The sequence below is a fragment of the Sturnus vulgaris genome, chromosome 1, assembly GCF_052056855.1.
Source record: "Sturnus vulgaris isolate bStuVul1 chromosome 1, bStuVul1.hap1, whole genome shotgun sequence".
In the NCBI taxonomy this organism is placed as follows: domain Eukaryota; kingdom Metazoa; phylum Chordata; class Aves; order Passeriformes; family Sturnidae; genus Sturnus; species Sturnus vulgaris.
In genome coordinates this window covers 83,464,006-83,486,100 of record NC_142243.1, presented here as the reverse complement: position 1 = coordinate 83,486,100, position 22,095 = coordinate 83,464,006, and the positions used below count along the sequence as shown (strand labels likewise).

Genomic DNA, 22,095 nt, shown 5'->3' with positions numbered 1-22,095 from the left:
TGTCTTTTGAACTTGATCCACTGCATAGGAAATTAAATAGGGAGGCTGACGGAAAAAGTGTAGGTCTGATAGGTTTTTTTACCTGCTTCTATTCAGTGACCTGATAGAAACATGAAATAATCCAAACTAGTATTTTAGTGTCTGAGAACATGAGAGGCTTTTAGAAGAAGAGCTGTCATAGATTGCTATCCTAAATAGTAGGAATAATGCTAGCTGCTGTGGGTGGTCAGTAGAGCAATATTTTATTTTTAAGAAATTGTCTTTTGTGCCCAGCTGGTAACACTTTGTATTACTGTCTATGTGAAGTTGTATTTCATTTTCATGCTCCTTTAAGCTTCTGTGTAGTTCTTTGAAAAGCAGAAAAAGGACTGAAGCAGCAGGAGACAACTAAGTATTTAGTTCTGCCAGCTGAGTGTCCAGAAGAGAAAAGGCTCCAATCAGTAGGAAAAAATGTTAGTAAAAAAGCAGACATGGCTCTGAGCACACACCTCTTTTCAGAGTTGGAAACAGTCTGGACAGCTACCTGGTCAAGCCAAAATGCTCTTTGAGGCAGAACTTTTGTGCTGTCCCATTTCTTTTCTCCCAAAGTGCACTTGTTTCCATTTTAAAAGGGGATTAAAGATTTTCATGCTTGAAATAATTGAGAAATCTTGTTAGCTTCTCTTTGCTTTCCTTTCTTCTTAATGTAAAATTACCATGGAAAATTAAATTTCATTTGAAGTCCCAAGAGGATGTTTTATGGCCTGATGTAAAGGCTCTTGAATATCTGGTCAGTCATGTTTGCAGGTAGTGGTGGCAGATGGACTGAGTGTGGTGTCTCGAACTTCAGCAAACCTATGCTAAGAATGTTTTCAGCCAGTGAGTGTTCACGTGTTTGTGTCGTTTGGTTTTTTCTCTCTACAAGCAACAGTGACTAAAAGGCCCTAGAGAGGTGAATGTAGATGGTTAACTTTAATTTCAGCAACTGCAAGACACTGTGTCCCATGATAAGCTGTTTAATTAAACCTTATGCCTTTTTAAATCTGCAGTTCTTTTTCTGTCTGGCTTTTGTTTCTCATCTCATCTCTGTCTCTCCAGTTTCCATGTTTCAGACATAGCATCATTTATTTTTATCATGCATGATTAATTCAGTTTACATAAACGGTTTCTTGAGACGGATGGATAAAGTATATAAAGCCTTTGTTCAGCCTAAATTTGGATTTTGATGGTTTGTAACTCTTTTCCCTTCAATGCAAGTCAGTCTCCCAGTTTCTGCTGTGCCTCTCACTCTTCCCTCCAGCTAGCCTGGAGAGCCTTGCCAAAGCTGTCCAACAACAGCTGTTGAGCAACACCCTTAATCACAGACACTCCCTGCTGTCCAACTGCATTTAATCAGTGTGAAAGATGAAACTGCTTTCCGAAAGTGTGTTACGGAGAGAAATCGAGCAACGAAACAGAGGAAAGAAGTGTTTCCTAACCACTACTGTAGTAGGCAGAAAGAAGGGAAGTTAACCCAAAGGAAGGGGAAATTGGTAAATGCTTTTTTGCTCAGCTCTCCAAAGAGCCATATGTGTGTGCTCAGTACAGAAATCATTGGTTTTGGTGTCTTAGCAGTACTGGAAAAGTTCTGCACTAAGTTGCATGTAACAGCATAAGTGCATGTTTGAGGATGCTGTGGATCTAACAATCCTGAGCAAGAAGTGCCTTACATACGGTACTGAAGTGTGAATGAGTATTGAATTTCAGTGGAATACTGGCCAGCTAGGATATCTGATTACCACATTGCCTGAAAAACTAGGAATTTTGTCTACTTTGGCCATCTGACATGGCCACTGTCAGCTTTCATTTGCTTTTTCCTTTTGCTTAATATTATATAAAGTACTTGGAAATAGAATCTGAGATCCTAAATTTTTGTTTTATTAGGGGAAGGAGAAGAAATAACAACTATTTGTTGTATTTAGGAGGAAATATAAGGACAAGGTGCAGTTTCTGGAAAGTGTCAGCTTGTTACTGTGCTTGCACTGGATAGGATATGGACTCCTGAGAAAAATTTAGTCTGCCCTGGACACCTTGTGAAGTCATACTTCATCAGTTTTTTGCTAGTCCCCATCAGGCATACAGATGGTTTCAATTGTTTCTGAGTTGGTCTGACAATGGCTGGAACATAAATCTATACCAGAAAACAAGGGAAAGCTCTTTACTTTTTCCCCTTTGCATAGCTTTGCATGGACTAAAAAAGGGAGGATGAGGGAGCAGGAAACATTTCGATGAGGGAGAAGGTAACATGTTTTGAAGATGTACCCCCTGTAATTTGTGTATTTGGGCTGTCTGAAGAGACAGAGTAGAAGCAATGTGATTAATTTTTAGCCTATATCTAGACGGGTACAACCTGATTTATCTTCCTTAAACACTAGATATATGAGGCTGTTCTGCCCTTTTTGGCCCCAGCATTCCCTGAAGAAAACTTCTGCTCCTTCTTAAGCACACACAAGCCATGCTAGCCAGTGAGATTAGCAGGCACATACCATGGGAAAGTTCTGGAGTTACTGCAGCCCATCTGCTAGGAGTTATGTTCTTTCATTTGTTGCAGACTTGAGGAAGAGAAGGTTGGAGTTGTCCTTTGATTCATACCGGGATTTTGCTGGTTTGTTCATTTGCTCTGAAATTCTTGCTTGATAACAAATAGCATTTTCCTAGAAAAGTTTCTGTCCAGTGTTTCCATTCCAGGCTTGTAACAAAAACAAATAAATAAGAAACAATTCAGTCTCTTATCTCCTATTTCTGAAGCTCATGGGATGTAGCTGGCAGCCATGAAACAGTCAAAAGCAACGTGGCAGGATCTGTGCAGTGTGTTGGTGTGGCACTTGCTTCTAGACTTGATGCAGCTGGAACTCTCACAGGGTATTGATCCTCCTTTGTCAGTGTAGAGCATTGCCTCGCTGAACTGAAGGAGTTTACTGGTTTGGTTCAAAGTGCTGAATACACAGAAGTTGAATACCAGCTGAGATCTGGTATGAATGTTGCATTGAAGCAGCCAGGGCCATAGAGATGTTCACACATGAAAAACAGAAGTAGCCTGGAATGCTGTTGCCATAAGGAAGAAGGAATTCTAGGACAGCTGCTTAAGTTAGATGGGTGCTTTGGCACTGAGCAATCTTGGGAACTTTGCAGAGTTCTGATAATAATTTTCATTTCACATCAAAGCAAATGAAACAATCAAAGAGAGGAAACTAAAGCTTAGGCAAAGTTATTCTAATGAAGTGTTTTGAAGAGGGGGAGGAAAACCCTAAGCTTGCATACTTTTAATTCTAGTTTGTGCAGTTTTATTTGGGGAAACCAACAAAAATGTGAAAGTTGTAAGCCCGTGTGAATTTTCTATTATACAGTTAAGTATTTGGGAATGTTTTGTGAAGAACTTCACTCTGACTTTTACAATTGTGTATGATATGTCCTGGATGTTTTTGTGACCTGCGTGTGTAAACCTGTGAGTAGGGTGGGAATAAGGCAATAAGTTCATTTGAAAAAACTACCTCTTTCTCTCTTGAATTTGAAAAATAACAAAGCTCATGAGTGACTGTATTTAGTAATATCTGAGGTTTCTATTGCTAATTATCACATATAAAATATATTCAGAAGCGACTGCTACTTCAGCTTTTGGGATAAGGAGCAGTCTAGCAAGAAAAGCTGCTTAAATCCTCCGCCCAGCACTGTCACAACCAGTGCGCTTTGAACAATAGGCAGAGACAAGCAGAGTTAGAAATCTGTTCTAAAACGCCAGAACTGCCTGATTTTGAAATGCTCTCTTCTTGATGTGGAAAGTCCCAGAAGCCTGCTATCTCAACCAAAATACAAATCCTGCCAGGAGTCCTAAATAGGTAACGGTGCGTGACGGATGGTTTGATAACGAGCATTCATCTGGCTTCTCCTTCTTTTCTTCCCCCCACAGCTGTCTGGTGGGTGCGAGCTGACGGTGGTGATCCACGACTTCACTGCCTGCAACAGCAACGAGCTGACAATCCGCCGTGGGCAGACGGTGGAGGTGCTGGAGAGGCCCCATGACAAGCCCGACTGGTGCCTGGTGCGAACCACGGACCGGTCCCCAGCTGCGGAAGGCCTGGTCCCCTGCGGCTCCCTCTGCATCGCCCACTCTCGCAGCAGCATGGAGATGGAGGGCATTTTTAACCACAAAGGTAAGGAATGATGGGCACAGAGTCTAGACAGCAGCAGCGTGAGTTTTGGGTAATGGGGAGTACTGTGCATATGGCAGCTTCGGTGTTCCTGCACTGCCGTGTTCTCAGCAAGCACACTGCCTTTTCCAAGAGTAAGCAGTTGGCAGTTGTCAGTATTAAGGGAAAATGTGGCTGAAGATAGGGAAGAGGTTTAAGCAAATTAGATCTTGGTGAAGAGTTATATTAGATCAAGCTGCAGTGATAGGAAAATCTGTACCTGAGAATGCTGTAAGTGGGGAGGGAAGAAAATTTCCAGCATGGATTATGAATGTTTCCTGAGAAACCCTGCAGTAAGAAGTCATGAAGGTTCAGCGATGGAAAAGGTAAATACACTCATGCATATGCCCTGGCATAAGAATTGTTCAAGTGGATTTCTGTATTTTGCTTAACTGAGCTTTTCAGAGTAGCACTGGCACACTTTTTCCCAGAGCATCTCTGAAATCTTACTTTGATTTTTTTTTCAGATGCATGAAAGAATATTCCCTTGAAGGGTGAAAGAAAAATCTGGTGATTTTTTGAAAGGTTTTAGGGGTTTACTGTGCTGCAATCTTTTGACTCTGTAAACTATTCAGGCTCAAAGAGTAGATTGTTGTTAGGGAAAATGCTTGCTTGCCTCATTTGCAACTACTTGAATTTGCAGGCTGTGAACAGAAAGAAATGTGAACTTATTTTAAAAAAGGAGGGGAAAAACAGAAAAATGGTTCGTTAGAAGGCATGTCATCACATGCTGTGGGAAAAGATGCATTTCAAAGAGTTTGTTATTGCAGGTAATAAGATTAGCAGACAAGTGATGTTGGGAAAAATTTGTCTTCCAAAACACAGAATTCTGTTTTTGGAAAGTTTTTCATAAATGTAACCACAATTTTTGGAATTACTCAGTCCATTTCTGCTATTACAATTTTTCTCCTTTTTTTTAAGACACTGTATAAATATGCGTGACTAAAACAGGGGTGAGTCTGTGTTTCTTACATTAGGGGCAGGCACAGCAGGAACTTCCTGAATGCAGAGTGATTAGGGGCTGGGGAGGAGGGGTGGAGTTTGAAGGATTAAGCTGTATAGTTCTTTGTCGTTTTGTGTCCTACAAAATTTGGATAGGGAAAGCTTGCAGATGTTCTGATGATAAAATTGTAAAATCTAGTTGAGTAGCACTAAAACTTTTCGTCTTGTACTAGGGAGTGAAATCTGGATTTTTTTTTTTTTTAACGACACTCACAAAACTGATAAATCCAATTTCCTTTGAAACTTAGGGACTTCATCTTTGAATGCAGAGAATTATACTAGGAGAGGCAAATTGTACTGGTATATGTATATATATTATACATAATATGAAATATCTTGAGCCTGTCAGAATCCCAAGGGACAGACAGAGCTGGTTTTGTGTTTGACCTGTATTGCTTTTTTTTGTTTTCTTTAGAATTTGCTTGGGGAAAATGGGGCAGAGCATTTCAAGGATACTTTACTTTGTTTAATATGGTGCTTTGAAGTAAAGAGCATTAATTAATTATATTAATCACGGACACTGAAGAAGAAGAGAAAGCCATTGCTAGAATGAATGTAATTTGCAGGGTTGAATGCAGCCTCAGAAGTGCCTTCTGTCCCTGCCACAGGCTTCCTGCTGGATGTTATGGTATGCCATCCTAACCCCAACTGATAAGAAGCAGCTGCTAATTGTTTATTCCCACATTGCTGGGTGTCAAGCTTTAGGAGATGGATGTTTAATTTGTAAAGTTTCCCCTGCTGAAGTGAGTGTGAACTGTCTTGAACATGCAAGCTGTTACGTAATGTTATATAGTCAGGAGAGGGAGAAAAAAAGGGTAGACAAGGCACTTGAAACTCTTGGATTTGTTTCACTTTAGTCCCTACCTCATCTTTCTATTGAAAGAAGGTAGTAGTGTTCCTTTTACTGAGGCATTATAAAAATTAATCAAAACAAGTGGAGTGCTTTGATTTTATTTTTCTCCCCATAGCGAAAAGTAGCTCAGACAATCCCACAAACTAATTATTCATTCTCAAGTGCTGCATTTGATTAAATAAAGCATTGGGGATTATGCTAATGAGAAGAATGGAAAAACAATTAGATTATCTTCTCAGAATTCTTCATTGTTGGTATTGATTGAGGTATGAATTCCTAAAAAACAAAACAAATCCTCTAACAAAGAACAAGTGAGTGACTTACATAATTTTAAGTCAGCCCATGTTCTTGGGTGTATAACTTTTCATGTAATTCCTAGATTTCTAGTATTTAATTATGTACCTTCAGTCTTTACAATACAGATTTTCTTTTCCTTTTTTGACAATAATTCAGTAAAACTTTAAAGAGTTTTTGAGAGATTCAACAAATTAGGATTTTGAGGTCTGAAAACACACGTCCTATGTGAGGCTCACAGTGTGAGCATCAAGTCTGAGTAATGCTGTACAGTTTATGGAATAAGACATGAGTCTCAAATTTTTGCATGTCTGACATGACAAGCTCTTGAGAGAGGGTGAGGGAAAGAGAGGGTTTATGTATTGCAGAGGAAAGAAGGAGGTGATCATCAGAAGTGGTAGGGTTGGCTACTTGGATGTAGAGTGCTTAGCCTATGCGAATGGCTTGCTGAACAGTTTTGCACTCCTTTCAGTATCTACGGACCCTACAGTTTTGATCTTTTCAACAGGGTTCATCAGTAGAACCACTTGCCAACAGGAAAAGGGAAAAAAAATTCCACAGCATACCAGAGGTGAAATAGGTGAAATGAGCTTCAAAGTTTTGAAATGGCAAACCTCTTATCATTGACATCTGATTCTTATGGTGTGTCAAACCACATTTCATCACTGAGTACAGAAATGTTGGGTGCTACTTAATGCCTTAAATAATCTCAAATATTTATCCAAAGCAGGAAAACATGCACAATTATTAAAACTGAAAATACATTCAGTAAAGCCAAGTTCTAACAATTGATCTTGGTCATTCCTTGTCTGTCCACACATTATCTGTCAATAATGAAAGGTAATATTTTATTAATTAATTAATGTTTTATTCTCATGTTAAAAGCCTCAAAATTGACCCTCATCAATTGCCTACAAGTGTAGGTACTACTCCTCCTTTAAGAATGTGTATTATCTAAAGCATCTAATCAGTATGAATGGATTGAAAAAATAGACATTTACAATATCTTCGATCTCTAACATTTTATGGTAGTTAAAGTAATAAACATTTTGTTAAGAATGTGAGGAAAGCATTGCACAGAAATAGACGTTCACTAGATGAATGGTAACTTAGGGGGAGAGTTGATTGTGGATTCCTGACCTCTTGCTTGCTCTGCTGGATATCAAATCTATTTTTGCAAGTTATTTGAGTCTTTTAATCAATTTGATGTGCAGTTCACAGATGAATACATTTTTTAAAAAATCGAAATCCCTTTTATAATAGGGGGAAAAGAAAAACAAGTGAGTAGTGAAGAGGCTGAATAACAGTTGGTGCACTCTACAAAAAATACATCACTAGCTCTGGAAGAACATGTTTCTCACAAGTAATGCATAAGGCAGCATTTTTTTTGCAATGATTTCCCACGTGTTTTTGGGTGTGGGGGAGAAAGATTGTTCCTGTTGTTTTATTTGGTGCTTCTCTCTTTTTAACAGGGGTTACTTTTCATTCTAGGTACATCCTGTTTTATAAGTGCAGTCCCCTTTCTTTTCTTTGCAGGGCATTTACACTGCCACAGAGCTTTGGGTAAAGGGCAGGGGGCATGATTCAGTGTAATGAAAATGGACATGCAAGCTCAGAAAAATTGGCAGCTATTTAAAATTATTTGTGAATGTCTTGTCTGTTTTGATCACAAGTTTACTGTTCTTTTCCAAATCCGTGAGTACTTTTGAAGAATTTGTGATAGTCCATCTTATCTGTTCTGTAGGAGCTACTGTTTGGAAAGATAGAAAGGCTGCAACAAGCCTTTGCTAATGAGGCTTACATTTATGTCTTCTTCAAGTTACAAGATTTTGGGGGGGATCATGTCTAATTGCCAGTTCATGTTACTATTGTTTCAAAACTTGGCCACAGAAGTCTTTTGTTTACCTGAAGGTACAGTGTTTGCCTGTTTTATACCATCACATAATCCAGGGATCTGTATAGGTTTGTTCAAATCTCAGAGGTAGGTGATGTCTTGGTAACATTGTACCGAACCACACCCCACTCACATACTGAATTCTGGCTTTTGGTTTTACTCTGAGGATACTCAGTCATAAACTGACTGCAGCCATAAGCACAGAAATGTGGTCTCAAAGAATCTTAACATAATAAGGCAAATCAAATGCTTTGCAAGACAAAATTTGACAAATTTGTTCAAATAGCTGTGTTGTAAGCTGCTTTCTACACCTGCAAGGTGGGAAGAACTGATGTAGGGCAGGTATCAGAGCTCTTTTTGAATTGCTATAGGGACCCTCTGTTCAAGAATTAAGGAAGACAAAAATTGTGTGGATGACCTAGAGATATTTCCCAAGATGAGAGATTTTATAGCTGAGGCCACAGAACGGGCTAAAACAGTCTTGAATTTGTTAAATTAAGTAAGCTTGCTGTAACACAACTGGATCCTATTCAGAATACCAGTTTTCAATGAAAGGAGAAGGAGAAAGAGTAAAGGTGAAAGTCTCATGTGTGATTGAAAGCTTTGAAAGTTATGCCTGACAAGGGAGTGTTTCATGTTGAGTCTAAATATTGTTCAATACAGGAAGAGGAAGCTCTGTATCAGCAGAAGAATTTGATCCAGCAAAATGGGCACCCAGTTTGAATAATTGAAGAAGGGCTCTCTGTTTGTAGTGGAAGAAAAGAAGGATGACTTGGGCAGCAGCAATTGTTTGCTTAGGAGGAGAGGGAGGCTGAAGAAGGGGAGGATTTACTGTTTTGAGACTGCAAGCAAGTGAAGCATAGACCATGTGTAAGGAAAAAGGATCCCCACCCGTGGCTCCCAGCCAAAGCACTGCCTGTGAGACTGCCTGACAGCGTTTGCAGCTGCAGGAAATGAGTTACAGCCCAGGCCAGAGGGGAAAGTAACTCCTGACAATGAGCTGGTGGGGTACGTGCTTTGCTGTGCTGCCTTGGGGCCAGGTGGCAGAAGGTGGGGACTGTGGTTTCCAGGGCACCAAACCAAGAGGGATCTGCTGCTGCTGCTAGACAGACGGATGTGACTGCATGCAGAAAATGATACAGAGGAATATGTTGGAGTTGTGCAGGACACCAAACCTCAATCTACAAATTCTATTTCTTGATGAATCAATTACCTCCTCATTAAACTTCCAAACAACAATCTGCCCATCCAGATAGCCAGCTGATAGAAAGCCTTTCGAGGAGCCCATGAGAGGCAAAGCTGAGCAGTCAGCCGAATTTAACACTGCACATATTTTAATTAAGAAAAAAATTGTAAACGTTGTGCTGCAGTGTCAGTTCAACTTACTTATCAGCCAGACTTGAGCTTGAACAGAGATGCATGCATTTTAATAGCTGAAGTTCAACTTCACAATTACCGTTTGTTTTGAAAGTGTAATAAATCATAAATTTTCATTTAGTCAGGAATATTTTTCCCAAAAGCACTGCTAGTCTAATAGTGGGAAGAATGGTTTGAATTTAGGTTGTATGTGTGTGATTTTTCAAACATGTTCTCATGTCTTAGTCCAGGTAAATAAAGTAGCTGTAGGATAGAGTAAAACAAGAATTCTCTGTCCTGACTTTCCCACCTTGTGGTTTTAGTTAAGTTTGCAGTAAAAAACATCATCTGAGCATAAGTAAACTTAAGTAAAATGTCAGCAATGGTCTGTGGTCCATTAGATAATAATCTTTGCATTGAGTTTTGTAGCCAAACTGTACCAGATAGAGTTAATAGCCAAATGCTAATTGAGTCTTGATAAATAGTAAAGTCTCTATGAATTGCTTCCTTGGCGTTGTGCAATCTTAAACTAGACAAGGAGGTTCAGTGAATCTCACAATTTGAATTTCTAGAAGATTTCTCTCTAAGTCAAGTTCACATGTGCTCTGAAACATCATAGGATTGATTTCTGCATAAACCTGCCTTTAATTCCTGCATTATTCTTTTATCATAATGCAGCCCAGGAAGACTTGTGAGATATGTCAGTATTTCCCATGCTGACTCTATTTGTGAGCATAAGTATGTGGTTAATTTTTCCCTGGAGTTTTTGTACACAGCTAATGAAAGGATTTTGCCCTGTTTGGGAGCTCAGTATTACTGAGTATCAGCTGAGAAAAAGAAATTTTTATAATACTGGCTTGAACCTGCTTTTGGTCCCAGAGAGCTGCCAAATATATTTCTCTTATATATTGTAGTTGGAAAGGAAATCGGTGCATAAAAAGTATCTGCTTAGAACAGATGTATTTGCACAGCTGATCTTTGGGAGGTAGAGGGTGGATATAAACCAGCAGTTCTGATGGCTTTAGGTTTCCCAGGAGAGTTGTTACTTTGCTTGCAATTAGCCTTTCTTTGACAGCAGTTTCTTTTTCTAACCAAGGTTAGAACAGAGTACAAACTCAAATCATATCCTGCAAATGTTTCTATCTTGCAACTGAAAAAAACTATCCTGAAGTGTTGTTTGCTTTCCTTAACTTGTGCCTTTTCAGTTGTAACAAACTTTTTTAAAGTGCTGAAGTGTTGAGAATTACTTTGTGAGGATGCCTTTGTTACCCATATCTTGCTTGCTGCTTCTTTTTTTTAAGGAGCAGGCTAGAGCTGATGAGCTTGTGTACCTTTTGGGACATCTTCACATTACATTACATCATATCACATCATCTGTCATCATCCCTGCCTGCAGGTGGAACCAGCAGAATTTAGGGTTCCACTGACTTCCTCCAATTCTTTTTTGTGAGGAGGCTGCTGAATGTGTTCCATTGACTTCATTTCACTTTTCCTGCAAATAGTAAAATAGCATGCTAAGCTAGAAATGTTGCATCACTTTTAACATAACTATCAGAAGCTTTTTTACAGAGGCCCTTGACATCTCTTAAATTGATGTCATTATTACGCAATGTTTTTTTCACTTCTATTTTGAGTGCATATTCACTGTATAATTACAATTCAGGACATGCTTGTGTTTTCTCCTAGTTTTGAGTTGAGTACAAATAGTAAGACATTTTCCTCTACCTGAAATACATTTACCTGAACGTAAATTCGTTATTGTCCAACATGGAAGCAAAAAAGCGATGGAATTCTTAGAGCAAACTGTGTAAAAGAGGCTGTTGTGATAAGTTAAAAACATTTAATGATACCAGGAAAACATACTGATAATGCTTTTCAGATATTTGCAGTCTCTATTTTCTAGGATGCATATATAATGGCTAACCTCTATAACAACAGAAGACATTTGCATAACTGACAGGCAGTAAATAGTAAAAGTCGTGCTAAGTAAACCTGATATCAAATTATCCTTGATTACCAAAATCTTGTAATTTTTCCCTGTGATTGTAAGCCAGCTGTGGCCAACCTCTACTGTTTGTTAACCATTTACAGTGCAGCAGAAATAGTCCTTGTTACAAGAAGAGCTTAAAAGTATGTCAAGTTTTCAAGAGCAGATTGGACAACACACCAAGTGAGCTGGTCTGATCTCATAACTGACCCATCCTTTTGAGCACAGAAGGTTGGAATACAGGGTTTTTATGGCCACTTGGAACTTGAGTTATTCTGTGATCTTATGCTAAAAGTTAGAATTGCTAGCAGGGTCTTGGTTCTAAGTATGTCCTGGAGTCCTTTTAGTGCCTTTGAGGCTATCAGAAATGCTGAAGATTTTTGCCCCCAAATATGTTTAGTCCATATAAGAAATGAGAAGGATTCAAAAAGTTTTCTCCTTGTGAAAAACTCCAGTTGTGCTTGTGCTGGGTGTGGTCATAACCTGGTTATAGTTATATGTTCATTTTTTAATACAAGCTTCAAAGTGTCAGTGATACCGAGATGCTTTAAACACAGAGTCCAGGGAAATCTAGCTGCATGTAAGAACCTATAGATTTGCTGAAGGAAGGAAAGCTGCTAGGGTTTAAGATCATCAAGCCTACTTGTTAACCCAGCACTGCCAAGTGCACCATGAACCATGTCCCTTGAAGGAAGAATCACCTCCCCATTGGTGAACTGAACCCTGGTTTCCAGCATGACAGGTGGGGATTGGTTGACTAGATTGAAGTATTCTTTAGGCAGTATTAAAAAGGAAAAACTTGACTAATGAAAACCACCAAATTGTTTACCACATATCTTAACATTTTTATATAAGTAGCCATTCTATTTTAGACAGTTTATTTTTCATGGTCTGACTTAATTGTTGGCCGGTTCTAGCGGATCTTACGCTGACTTCTCTCATTGTCTCAGGAGTAACAAAATACATGTACTTTAAGTGCTGGTTGATAGAGTAGAACAGGCTTAGGTGTGTTTATCCTTTCATCCTAAAGATGTGTCAGGACTACATATAGTCATGCCAGAATCAGTTTTGGAAGGCACTGGCTCGGAGCTCTGTTTACAGTCTCAGAGTAGCATCTAAAGAGCCGGTGTTTACAGCAGGTGGGACCCTGGAGCTGTGGGATGTGTTGTGTTCTCTTTGTGTCCTGGTTGCTTGCTTAAGTAAAAGCCCAGACAGTGGGATCCAGTGCCCATTCACATCACCTTCGTAAGACTATGTGAAGTTACAGTCCTCAGAACTGGAATAAATTAAAAGTAGCAGCATTTAACTGTCTTTTGCTGTTTGTGGAATAACAAAGCTTTACTCTGTTTTTGTTAACATTATTAGCAATCTAAAACTTCTACCATGATGGCATGCTTTGTTCAAGAGGAACTAACTGGGAAAAGAGAATGTGGAAAAATTTTGTGTCAATTAAAACAATTTTCAGGCACCTGAATTTTAGTTGCTGTCCTAAAGAAGCATTGTTGTCTTAACTGAGTGTAGTAACTTACTGAAATATCCAAAATATAGAGTGGCTATTTCATAACTGCATTTTTCACAATTCTGTTAAGAGGTGATGATGTAATTTTTAGGAAGTTTACCCTTTCCAATTTTATCGATGGTGTGATCACATTAGTTTCTTTGGTTCAGAGCTAATTTTCTTTCAAATGGGTGTTAAACACATTCTGCATAACCCAAAGAGAAACGTCTTACCTTTTTCAGGATTGAATTGTGCTGCATTTATAATTCAGAGTAGATATAAAAAAACCTGTTAATTGCAATGCAGAAACTCTCACATTTGTGGAATTTGACAGTATACAGTTTGACAGTATACAATTTCAAGTGTTTCTGATTTTATCATCTGATAGGCAAAGTGTAATAATAATAATAAGCCCCAGTCCTGTGGATTTTTTTTGCTCCACCTTTTTATTGTGCCTATGGTAAAGCTAGCCTCCAAATGTATTTAAGTATACTCAGTAACAAATCTGTGTTTATAGTTTACAAAAACAGGGTGTCTGAAATCCAGATTTAGAGCAAGAGAGAAAATGCCCATTTCTGGTTTTGCTCCCCTGTTAGACACAGTGCAGAGGAATTGAGGAGGTTGCTTCATTTTGCTCAAGTATCCTTTAATATAATAGAAGAAGCTGTGAAAGGATGTAAGGGTTTTTTGTGTTAAATGCTTCTATTTGAAATCCACTCAGGTGCTTTCAGAGCCCATGTGCCTTTCCTGCTTTCTGGAGCAGCAGGGTGTTGGACTGTGGCTGGGCTCCATCTGCCACACCTAGGAGGGTCATGCAGCATAACCCGCTCTGTTACAGGGACCTGTGGTAAGCAGTACTGAGCAGAGGCAAAAGGAGGAGAGATAGCAGTGAAGTAAACCTTTGTAACTAACCAAATAACACTTTTGCAATTTGAACTTAGCAGAAGTAGAATAAGAAAAGCACTTTGGTCAATAATACCAAGCATCAGGAAGAAGTAATTTGTCCAGATGGATTTGTATGGAACTTAAGCATCAGAACTTCTTACAGGGAGTACGTGTCCCATTTTAAAAGCTTTGCTTTTGTTGTTTTGGGTTTTTAATGACCTGGTTTGACCTGTTCATTCTCCTTTTAAGTGACTTAAAAGAAATTAATTTGAAGTCAAAAGTAATTCAGTGTTCTGAGCACTTCTGATGAATGTATTCTTTTGTCTTTGACTGCATGCATTTTTGGTTAAGATAATTACCCAAGAAATTTATGCTAAAAAGAATCCAAACCTCCTGTATGTGCAGCTAAAACTGGTTTGGAAAATTAAACCTTGTTTTGACCAGATTTTTTTTTCACACCAAAAGGCTGCTTCCTCTGTGGAAATAAAAAAATGAACGATGAAGGGTGACTTGTACAATAAAATTAATATTAAAAACTGGATGTTTCTTCAATACGTCTCATTAGGACAGCAAATATTTCTTGCTTGGAACACTTTTTGTGTTTTCTCCAAAGTATGGTCGACACATGGCCTATTCCTTCTCCCCTCCCACCCCTTGCTAAGTACTGAATGTATGTGAAACAAAATTCCTTACACTCATCCAAAAGATTTTGTTTGAATTATCTAAAGCTGGTTTGTTGTGGTTTTGCTGACAGTGGCTGGGATCCTTCAAGCTGGTTTGGCATGCTGCAGTGGTGACTGCATTGAGGAGTCAGAATTTTCCCAAAGCTTTTCCAGATAAACAGAAGATCAGGGACACTGAACTTCTCACCATTTCTTTGAAAGGCTTCTTCATTCTTGGGAGTGGTATATAGGCTCCCTTGGCTACAACATAGAGCAGAGTTAAAAATTCAAGCAAATAATAGCCAAATGATTCAGATGAGAGAGAATTTACTGTGTCATGTGCTTTTTGATATTCTTTCTTACTGTAGGCATGAGCAACAGCTAGGGCATGTTCTGCAAAGCTGGAGACAGGAAGGACTTGTTTAGATCCTAGCCTGGGTGACTGAATAGTTGGATGCATGATTCATTTCCCAATATTTTTAATTAAAGCTGGAGTACTTCAGTGTCTTGATATCAGTTGCTCTTGACAAAGCCTTTACCCAAGATGTAGAATGGAAGGCTATAAATCACCCAGACAAAAATATCTCTTTACTCTCAATCAGAAAATACTTCCAGATTTGCCAGCTGGTGAGATAGCCAGTGTGTTTTGTTGGAGGTGGCTATTGGTTGTAGGTTTTTTGGTTTGAGTTTTTTTGTTGTTGAAAAATACCAGTATTTTGAAGGGAACTCTTGGAAATCTCAGATTAAGGATGTTCACACAATTCATTGCACAATACAATTTCTGACTGATTGAATTTGAAGTATCTCTGGCAGCTGGCAGCAGGGGTAGTAAAGAACAGGAAACAACATTCTGAATTTTAAGTCCAAAGAGCCGCTGTTGTAATGATTCCGCTCCTTGCAGACTGGCAGTGTTATTTATCTGAGAGACTGAGGAGCAGCGAGGCTGTTTTTTGGGAACAGGATGATCTTTGTGTGTGGGACTAAAGAAACCAGATCCTACTGGTGCAGCTGTACCCCAAGCAGTTAAACTGTGCACACATTGTACACTGAGGAAGAGGCAAAATTAGGCTCCTTTCAGAATTTTCATGGTAGTGTAGGAGCTCGCCTTTGAAGATTCAACCTCAGATTTATTTATTGATGTGGTTTTGCTGTCTACAATTTCTTGATCATGTTAGAGTATTCTGGTATAGGGCAGAGTGCCTAAGCTGCCAAAAGTAGGATTTGTATGGAAAGTCTACCTGATTTTTTTTTTTTTAATGCAAAATGCATATTGTAAATAAAATTCCTGTTGATTTGTGTGATGTTATTTAGTTCAAGAATTTTAATAGGTATGGATTTATGTCTAACTTTGTCTCCTAGGTCTGGGTGGTCTTTGGTCTAGCACAGTTTTAGAAGTCTGAATCTTTTCTTTCCCATATGCAGAAATGTGATTCAAAATTGTAAGAATTGTGCAATACTAAATTATGGAAGTATTTGTCTCGTAGATCACTTCAAAAATTGTTTTGAAATTGTGACATTTAGATGCTAGCAGAACTGAATAAAGAATTCTTTCTATTATCCTGTATAAGCTTCTCCCCTCTTAAGATGAGCAAGAATTTTTAAAATAACTTTGTAGTACTGATTCCAAAATCTATTCTTTACTTTTTTAAATGGAATGTCAGGAATATGAGGGGCAAGATTCCGGAGAAGACAGATTTAGTTTTGCTTGAGAACAATATTGAAGCTGTGTTTTCTCATGCTATAATCTTTCAAACACAGACACCTCCTCATCCTGCCAAGACATATATTAAGGAAGAAAGGTTGGCTTCTTGCTCTTATGCAACTCAGAATAGGTATTTAAATTTGAAATTTCTGCATTTTATTAGCTTCTCTCTCTTGTTCTGCTTGTTTTCACCAAGATGATGCAAAATGTAGTGTGGCCTTACAAAAATTAAGTTGGAATGCTTAAATTTATCTTTGTTTTAATATAATTCTATTATATATTTCTATTACCATGCAAATATTTTAGGAGTATGAGAAATGCAGTCAGCTTAACTCCAGTTGTTCTGTTAAATGAAAGAAGGGATGAATGCTTCCATTCTTACATGCAAGACTATTAATAGAAGCCTCACACGAGGTAGCACTTCCATAAGGAAGTTAATACAGTGGCAAATGGTGGGTGCAGATGCTGCAGTTAAGAGCTGGTACTTGTGAGAAGCTGAAGCTGTAATGGACTAATTTGTTGACTGTCAATGGCAGAGACTGGTGAGCTGTTACATCTGTGCTGGGGTGAACTGGCAAAATGTTAATACCTTAAAATGGTTCTGGGGGCCTGACACTGTCCACCAGTGATCACTGAGATTAATTGCAGGAAGTTGATCCCGTTCCTTTACTGTAGTAATAGATATGGGCATCTGATGCTTCATTTGCGTCTATCATACAAAGTATGTGCTACCTGATCTACTTGGGATGTGCAGTGAGTGCTTTTCTAGCTGGGGTTTTTTCCTTTTAGTTTCTTTGTTTAATCACTGGGATACAGTCTTTCTTACAAAATGCTGTCTTAAAAATGAGTGGGCTCTTTTGCTGGGAATTTTAAAATCTTCATGAAATAGACAAAATTTTCACCTGGACATGTATTTTGTCCCTATTCTAAGTAACTGAGAAATAATCTTAAATTGCTAAGGGTCTACTTTTCTTTCAGAAATGAAGATAACTATTTGCTTTTTTTAAAGGATATTGTATCAAGTATATAATCAAGAAAATTCATTTCAGCTTTACACAGGTAAGGTAAAAAAATGAAACAGTTAATTTTACTTAAAAAAAGAGTCACAACTATTTCAGCTTTTGTCAAATGGCACACATCAATATACGAGCTTTTTCCATTAGTAATTTCATCAAATAATGTTTTCCTGATGGCGTGTGGTCTCAAATACTGAGCAGCAGATGAAGCAGGGGCAGCTCATTGCTGCTATGCAACACCCTGTGCAGTCCAAACTCTTCTGCACTGAGCTTGTGCTCTCTACCCAGCTGGGTTTTTTCCTAAAGATGTTTTCTATGTAGACATATTCCTGCCTGCAGAATTAAGGTTACCTGACTGGTTTGTTATTATCAAGGATGGGTTCCTACAAAAAACTGCTGATGCAAGGAGATGCAGGAAGAGCTGTCTAGCAGACAGGGATAGTTAATGCAGGATATGGCACTGGAATACAGAAAACCGGATGGAGCTAAAGGACAAAGAGAGCTTTGTGGTAGAGCTTGAAGTAAACCATGGAGAGACATTAATAGGCTGCCTGTTTGGGCATAAAATTACATGTATTGATACAGGTCCCTGTCTCAGAAACTGAGACTTGTGATACATCGTGAGGTGTTTTAAGTGTGATCTGAAGTGACAGTGGTACTGCATAATGGTCCCTCTCTATTAAATTAAGAAATGTTGGGTTTGTGATATAGAAGTCATCTGCCTTTTGCTTACACTCAGGAGAATTTACAAGTCTGAGCTCTCTGCCTTGGGCCATAAGGAAGTTGTAGCTATTGTTTCAGTATATGCATTGAGATGTTTTTCAACCAAATTCTTACCTAATGTGCCCAGTGGCTCTGCACCACATTCATGTGGGGTCTGTCTCTGTGCCAGTGTTGCTGTGAAGCAATTGCATTTAAAAATAACAAGGTCATCCAAGACAACTGTATATCTATGATGCTTTCTTCTTAAGCATGTAACCTATAAAATACGACTCTGAGACAGTCTATGCAAGTCATTCTCTGTCCTTCACTACCTTAATTTGCTTGTCAGATTTTTCTCTTGAGAAGGGGTCAAAGCAAAACCTAAAAATAACAGTGTTTGCTTTCAGTAGGAACGGAAGAACTTTTTGCAATAGCAAGCTGCAAATGATGCGGTTCCCAGAGCATTTATAATATCTTCCTGCATATATTACTGGTTTTATAAGGGCAGTATTCATGCAGTTAAAAAGCAAAATAAAATCAACCTAAAAACAGTTTTATGTATAAATTTTGCTTTCTTCTGGTTAGAAGTTTTCTTACATATGGAAATCACTACTTCAAAGCTGTATTGATAACCTATCTAGATAGATGTTGGTTAAAAGTGTGAGACTTTTACTGCAACAAGACCGGCTGAATATTCTTGAGTGTAGTCAATGTGCGTAGGAACAGTTGCAGAGTAAAAGAAAGGGATTGTTTAATTTATTTTTTTTTTCTGCTCAAGTAGAAACTAGAATAATTTTCAGATGTTCTACAATTTCATGACGAGTAAACTAGCCCTAGTGGAAGACTCACTGTAGGTGGTAAACTAAAAAGATCGCTTATTCTGGAGAAAGAGAGGATTTTTTTTTTTCCTCTTCCTTGCCTGCCCCTCTCTCAACACCCCCACCCTTAGGAATTCAGTGTCATTTGAAAGCTGTTTTGAGTCAAAAGAAAATTGATCAAGAAATGAGAAATAGTGGCTTCAGTGCAGGAGGCTATGAAGGAAAAACTGATTCAGAATTTAGGTTAGCTGTTGTTAGAAAGCAAAAGATTATTCTCAGGTGGAGGGTGACCATGACTCTTCGACACTGCAGACAGAATGAGATGTGTGTACCCAGTTTGTGTTGCATGCTAGTGATTCGCTTGCTTTGACTCTGGGACCCTACAGACTCTCAGTTCCACATAAAATTCCTTTTTATCCTTGCATTACATGCATTTGTTTGTGCTAGTGTCATTGGCAATCACTTCATTGCTTTATTGTCTTCTTACCCTCTCTCCATGTTTGTGTACTATTTAGTATTGTTTGTTCAATCTCATTTTGGGGCTTTTTTTTTCCAATTATCATAAAATATTAGAAATCATTTCCTTTCTGTTTTTAAAGAAGCTAAATTCTTGCTTTGGCTGTTCATTTATCTAGTCAATGTAGCTTTATGTAGCTCCTTTAAAATTAGCTGATAATGTGTTCAGGGGAAGAAACCAAACATATTCTCAAGACTAGGTTTGCACAGCAAAAAAAAAAAAAATTAAAACCTTAAATTAATATTTATAGACAAATGCTTTTGTGGCATGCTAGGTGAAAAATGCATGTACAAAACCTAAAATACATGCAGTCGCAGTTTACTGAACAGGAAGACAGATTAATGAACTAGAAATATATTTTGCAAAGTATGAGCTCAGAGGTAAAACAGATCTGCAGTGTAGTTTAAACAGGGCAAGATCTTAAATTAATTTATCAAATGGTATGTATTTCCTAGTATTGTGGTGTTTGGTTGATTGGTTGGTTGGTTGATTGATTGATTGATTGATTGATTGATTGTCATAAACAAGGCTCAAGAGAAGGTGAAGCTGAGGACAGAATCTGTTGTTTTTCAAGGAAAATTGGAAGTTCCAGGGAACGCAGTGCATGGTTTAGCTGACCGGAAAATGTCCATCTTTTTTTATATTTATGCCTTTAGCTAAAGCATTATAAACTAACTATGCAGTGTAAAATAAAAAGAGATGTTAAAGGTTCATTTTGTGCATTCTGGTTACTACAGAGCTTTGTAGGGGTACCAGACTGCATCTTTTCTGAAGGCTGAGAGGAAAAATTGCTGGTTTGCTGTATTTTTTAAGATCACCCTGAGCCTCAATTAGGGTAGTTACGGTAGAGTGTAATCTGCTGCATCTGGCTATTCCCACATGTGAATTTAAAGGCTGGAACTGTGTTCAGTGAGTCAGAGGAGAGCATCCCTAGGAGAGAGGAGCTGCTCTGACGGCAGGCAGGGATCGAAACCAGCCTGAGAAGATAAGAGCGACTTCCTCATTCTGATGGCATTGCCTGTAACGTTATCTGGGTGAACACCTTCAGCAGAAGCTGTAACCCATCCCGGGCTGCGGGCGAGCGCGTTATTTGGAAGCTGCGGGTAGCGGAACAGCTGACTCCTCACCATGCCGAACAGGATTAAACAGATTGACACCCTGGGATCTCTTCACTCAGTAAATCCTGCCTGCTGTGGCAACGGGCAGCCGAGTGGCTGTAAATACTGGATCCTGGATTTAGGTACAAATATGCACAGTACAGATACAATGGGAAGGGGGAGGCAGGTTAGTTGGTTGGTTGGGGGATGTTTTCAAATCATGGCAGTTTAGTAGGATGCTTTTTTTTTTTTCCTTCTTCTATCTTTTGCTCTACTCTCCCCTCCTTCTGATCTGACTCCAGGCAGAAAACGGAGAGTATTACAGTAAGGACCTATATGGGAAAGGGACCAGTTATGGAATTAATATTCTCTGTAAGCTACTGAGATGCTGTACAGTAAGCTCTTTCAGAAAAAGCTTGTAAGAGGCATGTGCTACTTTATGGAGGTTTTTTAGTTGAACTAGGGAAATGAGAAATGGTAACTTTTACTCTGTGAAATGTTACTAATGATGGTATTTTAAGAGATTAGCAGAAATTTTCTTAGAATGTTGCTGCTAAACCAAAAAAATCGTAGATCATTCAGAATGTGTCACTTCTGTTAAATTGATGTTGAGAAGTAATGCTTTTTGGGGAAATAGAGCTTGAAAAGAAAGGGCAGTTGAGAAATAAATCGGTCTGTGAAATTTATTTAGAGGCAGCATTGATTCTGAAATGTAATATGGAGGTAAGCCATGCTTTTTCAGTCTCAACTGGAGGAGCACAGAGGCAAGGGTAAGGATGTTCATGTTAAACTCATTCTTGTTGGGTTTTCTCCCATTCCTCCTTTGTAATTTTTAACAGGGAACAATATTTGTGCTTGGCATTTGCTCTATTGCTGCTGTACAAGTTCGTATGATACACATTAAAATATTGGAAATATCTCCAGGGCAAAACAGTGCTAATCTTTAGTGTCCCAACAGGAGTTGATGCACCTGTTGGGATGTCTTCTTACATACCTGTTGCTGTGTGCATAGAGTAAAAAAAAGCAGCAAAAGGCAAGTTGTAATCAGTGTTATTTGATAATATCCAAACTGCACTTATGGATGGATGAGGAGAAGGAGGATGGTAGAAGGCTTGCAAACATGAAATCAAGGATGTAATGGGAATTAATCTAATCAGAGACCTCTGAAGATAGGGTTGCGTGTCAGCGGATGGTTGCACCTCTCAGTAGCTCCTCAAAAGGTAATGGGGTGTTGGAGTTCCAGCCAGTGGGAGTTAATGTTAGCAGGCTGTCATCTCTGATCCAGCAATAGAGCTGTGTTCTCAGCAGGCTGCTCTGTAGCCCCCAAGTGCTGCACAATCGCTTCCTTAAACAGCAACTATTCCAGGTTTTATAAGTAAACAAGTACAGGTTTACAGTACTTCTTGCAGGAAAGTGGGAGTGAAAGGAGTCAATTATAAATAGTAGTTGATAGGCAGAATGTTCTGCAGCAAAATATTTTAGAGCAAGTGCTCACCCAGAGCTGTGACTACCTAGTCTGCTGGAGGTCTGCTCATGGCACGGCAGCAGTCTTCTCCCCTTCATTGTGCTTTGCATTCTCCTGTCTTTGCTGTAGCTCCTTTGCTTCG

At 38.7% G+C, this 22,095-nt stretch overlaps 1 protein-coding gene across 1 annotated transcript in view; it reads left to right on the top strand.

Moving 5' to 3' along the window:
- Positions 1 to 22,095, top strand: part of TRIO (trio Rho guanine nucleotide exchange factor) — a 243,123-nt gene that overhangs the window by 172,271 nt on the left and 48,757 nt on the right. Inside the window, exon 34 of the mRNA XM_014872340.2 lies at positions 3,926 to 4,169. Within this exon, the coding sequence (XP_014727826.1) occupies positions 3,926 to 4,169 (244 nt within the window). The remainder of the gene's footprint in view (positions 1 to 3,925; positions 4,170 to 22,095) is intronic.